At 32.6% G+C, this 5,022-nt stretch overlaps 1 protein-coding gene across 3 annotated transcripts in view; it reads left to right on the top strand.

Moving 5' to 3' along the window:
• The window catches only part of GRIA2 (glutamate ionotropic receptor AMPA type subunit 2), a 174,805-nt gene extending 173,732 nt beyond the window's left edge, over nt 1-1,073 (top strand). For 2 of the 3 annotated variants that reach the window (XM_044682199.1, XM_044682198.1), the window contains exons 15-16: nt 227-361; nt 909-1,073. In XM_044682199.1, the coding sequence (XP_044538134.1) occupies nt 227-361; nt 909-1,073 (300 nt within the window). Of the gene's footprint in view, nt 1-226; nt 473-908 lie in introns of those variants that run through there. The other variant, XM_044682200.1, reaches the window with a different exon arrangement.
• Nucleotides 1,074-5,022: the final 3,949 nt, after the last annotated feature.

Here is a 5,022-nt window from a genome sequence, read left to right as displayed (position 1 = left end):
AGCAGTCAGCCTAGATGACTCCATGAGAAGCTTCAGCAAAAGTGAGTTTTGTCATGAGGTAGCTGTTGTGAAAATGGACCATCCATGAGAAAATCCATTGTTTCTCGAATTGTATGCTCTCTGTGTGGTCAGGTTGTTCCTGTTATAGCACTATGTGACATTGCTGTGTTGTTCTGCCTAACGCCACTGCGCCCACCTAATGGCTTGTTTTCGTATGCGTTTCCAGGAAAAAACCAGTGCCCTCAGCTTGAGCAACGTGGCTGGAGTATTCTACATTCTTGTCGGGGGACTTGGTTTAGCCATGCTGGTGGCTTTGATTGAGTTCTGTTACAAGTCAAGAGCAGAGGCGAAACGAATGAAGGTGGCAAAGAATGCACAGAATATTAACCCATCTTCCTCGCAGAATTCACAGAATTTTGCAACTTATAAGGAAGGTTACAACGTATATGGAATCGAAAGTGTTAAAATTTAGGGGGTAGGAACGAGGCTCTAATACAAACTTCTAAGTGCACGTTCTAGCATAATTGTTTTGTGTTTAAACTATTAAATGTTAAACTATAAAACTATGAGAGGTGGTTGAAGGGTTGTGTTGGATGCATTGTGGATGTTCTTCCTTTTTCTTCATCAGTAACTAATCTACAACTCAACTTTCTGTTTTCCTCCTTATTGACTAGCTTGGGTGAATGTTGAAAGATTCCTGGAATAAGTGTGTGTAGTTTAGATTTTGCATTTGTTTTTTGTTTTTTTTTAATTTACTAGAGGCTCTAAGATAGATGTAAAATATAAACAACCACACTAGTCTCTGGAATGCATTTGGTAACTATAATGTATTATTTTATTTCTATCCTCCATTCTCTCTCTTCTCTTTCTCTCTATCTCACTCTCTTTCTCCTTTTCCTCTTTCTAAGATGACCTTGAGTGATGCCATGAGGAACAAGGCGAGGCTGTCAATTACAGGAAGTACTGGAGAAAATGGACGTGTTATGACTCCAGAGTTTCCCAAAGCAGTGCATGCTGTCCCTTACGTGAGTCCTGGCATGGGAATGAATGTCAGTGTGACTGATCTCTCGTGATTGATAAGAACCTTTTGAGTGCCTTACACAATGGTTTTCTTGTGCGTTTATTGTCAAAGTGGTGAGAGGCATCCAGTATCTCGAAGACTTTCCTTTCAGCCAAGAATTCTTATACTTGTGGAATTCATCTCAGAATTGTTAACAAAAGAATGAATGCTTAGTGAAATAAACAGCACTGTTTCCAACACGAATTCAAGATGACGCTCGATGGACATGCACAGCTAAAATGGAAGTACTGTAATCTAACTGATGTCGTTGTACAGGCAACAAACCAGTTTCTGCAGCCACTGTTGTTTGTCTTTTGGTTCATAATGACTTAAGCACACTTGACATCAACTGCATCAAGATGTGACATGTTTTTTTCTAAGGAAAAAAAAACATTTAAAATAAAAAAAATATTTTTAGGTATTTTCACAAACTGGCTTTTAAATAAATTTGCTTCCATACTGGTTGGATTTGACAAAAACAAATCAAACTGTGGGGGTGGGGGTTGAAGTGATGAAGAAGGTATCAGTTCTGTATTTTTCAAAGCCAAATATGTAAATGCTAAGGAGAGGAAACAAATTTAAGAGGTTCAAATCTTGTAATTTAATATTGTTATTAAAACTTTACTGTATATCCTATTCTTTAACATTTGGTGTTAAAATCAAATTACTTGGCGATGCTTGACATTTGAAATAAACTTTTTCTATTGTTTTATTTGCAGATGGTTCAATTGATTTTGCTAGCTACAGTTTGGTCCTAGGTGAAATCATTTAAAGGGACACTCTCAAGGTTGTTTGGCCTCCCCCACATAAACCTGTCTTTGGAAAGACCCGATAATTCTTCAAATATCAATTTTCTGATTTGAATGCTTCCTGGAAAAAATATAGTAAATTCCATATAAAAATGTGTCAAATATCTCAAGTATTTACAAAAGACTAATTCAAAAGCTTATGAAAATATTCAATATTCATCTTAAAATATTTCATATTTTCAGAAGACAAAAATGATATCAGGTCAAAATACCTTGAAAGTATCTTTTTGAGTCATTCTCATAATTGCCTAAATCCCTTAAATAAGATCTCAGTCTATATTTTTGGAAATATAGAAGCTTTCATAAGCCTATTAGTAATTTTTATAAGTTTAAAATTAACATGAAATATGTTTTCCTTCTGTTGACTGCATCAACAAACAGCCCAATGATGATTGAATTTTATTCATTTTCAGGTGCAAAAGCAATCTAAGCATTCCCATTGTGGCTAACATACCACATTTCTGGAACTCTTTGAAGAAAGATCTTTTTGCCATTAACAAATATTATGTGGCCCTTTATAGCAGCTGTTCTTCCTTTATGTATTTTTTAAAATAAAATTTGAAATTTGATTTAGATTTTTAAATTGCTATTCATTCCAGAACATCTACCAGTTCCTTTTTAAACATTATTATTCTTATTTCTATTAAGCATTAATAAGCACTTGCCTTTTTCAAAGTGCTTTTATGATTATTATACATTATATTCCATAAAAGGGTGGGGGAAGAATACGGCTTAGGTTGGAAAAAAAAAAACAAAACTCTTATCACAAGAGGTAGCCTAAAGTACTCCCATCACCTTTTTAATAAGCTTACCTGTCACTGAACCACATATTCTGGGATAATCCATGAAATTTTAATGCATTACTCCTCATCTGGAATGTGGGAGGCGCATTTTAAGTTTAATTAATCATCAATGCTAGAATGACCAAATTGCAGACTAATTGTATCCCTATGGTACTCAAAATTGGTTTTTAAAAGCTAAAAAATAAAAGATGATTCTATACAATGGAAAACTATTTATTGTACCTCTGGGCCAACTCTTCTGAAAATTGTAATTTAACAAATCTCTTTGTCAAGCTTGAACTAATGTATATAATTGAAATAATGTAAAGTTATATTTTCATGTTTTTATAGTTACAACATGACAAGAATACACAATGTAAGAGTATTTCAATTATGGATAATGTTGATTGGATAATGCACATCACAGTAACAAGCAGTAATCATAGTTTAATATCCATGTAAAGGTGCATCAATATATTGCTGTATAAAATATGTCTGTGTGCATTTAGATGAAAAGTAATCTTGAGTGATGACAGCTGTCTAAAGGTTTTTTATTCATTTTATATAAAAATGTTATGAAAAGACCAAAATGTTTATGAACTATTCTTATGTAAATTTCCAACGGTCCTTTATTGTACCATTTTGTTTACAGTATAGTATCTTATTTCTGCTGTGTTAAGTGAGTGTCATTCAAAATAGACATGCACTTTCTACAACTTCTCCCAGAGATGTTGGCATCCCTAATTTTTCATGTGTACCTCTATGTCAGAAAATGCTTTTGATTTTATTTTTAAATCTAACACCTGATGGCTTTTCTGGAGTGTTGTACAAACTTCAATCATACATAAATATGTTCTTAAAAAAAGGCAAAAGATCCTTAATTTGTTATTTGGTTTCATCGAAATTATCTAACACAAAGGTGACAAATGAATGGATTTCATTTCCTCGGCTCCTTGGGGAAAAAACTTCATTTGTTTCTGTAGTTTATCTCTTCATATGGAAAATGGGAAAGGACAAGTTGGGTAGCATGATTTCTCAGGTCCTGTCTATTTAAAGCATTCTATCAATATTCTTTAGGAAGATTCTTTGCAGAATTTTGTAAATTAGATCAAGACTTGGGTAAACTTATTAGGAATTTCAGTATTCTAAACACATAATTATGTATTCTTTACAGTTTAAAATTACCTTTAATCATTCATCCTTATGATAATTTATAATATAAATGAAGCTGTCATACATCTTACCTATTATCAAACATCATTAAATCTGTTTAAATATTGCTTCAACCACCCTCAAAGGAAAGAAGAAAGATGTGGCTTGATTTTAAAATGGATACCATTAGCAATTCTCAAATTTTTTTAAAACAAGAGAATGAAGCATGGTTTGAGCATAAATAATTCTAATGTGTACATCAAAAGAGATTTATCACACACACCCTTTTCTTGCCCCCTCAAGAAAACAATACAACTGAAATCCTAAAATATATTGCTTGAGCTTTTATGGAAATATGTGATTATACACAGTTACACAATCAGAAATTTAGTAGATATTGTGTCATAATGGAAAGAAATGCTGGATCTGGAGTAAGGGAATATGAATTCATATTCACATCCCAGTTTTGCAAGTTATTCATTATCTTCGTCACTAATTCTCATGTCTTCAAATTTTCAATGAAGAGGGCAGTATTAGATGATCCCTATCATCCCAGCCAGCTCAAAATCAGTGTTCATATAATATCTGCAGTTTTATATGATTGAAATGTTTCAGTGCTCAAAGGTACACTGTAAGTTCTATTAACTAGATCAACTCATGAAAGAAGTTTAATTTGTTCTAGTAGATGTTTCAATGGGAATAGCTAGAGTTAAGAACAGAATTTAGGACCTTTATAGCAGAAGGTTGTTTTGTTTTTTCCTATCACTTTTGTTTCTATTATTTCCTCTCATCCTCTAAAGATAAAAAAAAATCCCCCCAAATGCCATTTGCATCTAGCTTAACCATACAAATATTTTGGTATCATCACCCCTCCATGAAATATGAAATATTATTCTAGATATTTAATCCATTAAACTAAGCATTTTCCATGAAGAACCACATGTTTGAGGACCTACATTAAAAAGGTATAACTGGTAAAATAAAATGGAAAATTTAGGCAATTTTATGAACATTATTATTATATAAACCTACTTTCTTAAAGTTTAAATTAATTGGGAATTGGGACCTTTAGTAATTTGTTTAATTTTTCTTTTCAGTTATAGTTTTAAGGTTTTTGAAGCGTTTATTAAATGAAGATTGACAATTACTCTGCTACCTTTTTAGAATTCCTTAAGAGAACTGAAAGTTTAAGTTAATTTGGGCAGGTCACAGAGCCAGT

This window comes from Gracilinanus agilis, chromosome 6, assembly GCF_016433145.1.
Source record: "Gracilinanus agilis isolate LMUSP501 chromosome 6, AgileGrace, whole genome shotgun sequence".
Taxonomy (NCBI): domain Eukaryota; kingdom Metazoa; phylum Chordata; class Mammalia; order Didelphimorphia; family Didelphidae; genus Gracilinanus; species Gracilinanus agilis.
Note: the sequence above shows the minus strand (reverse complement) of the source record. Positions and strands in the feature narration are given on the sequence as shown.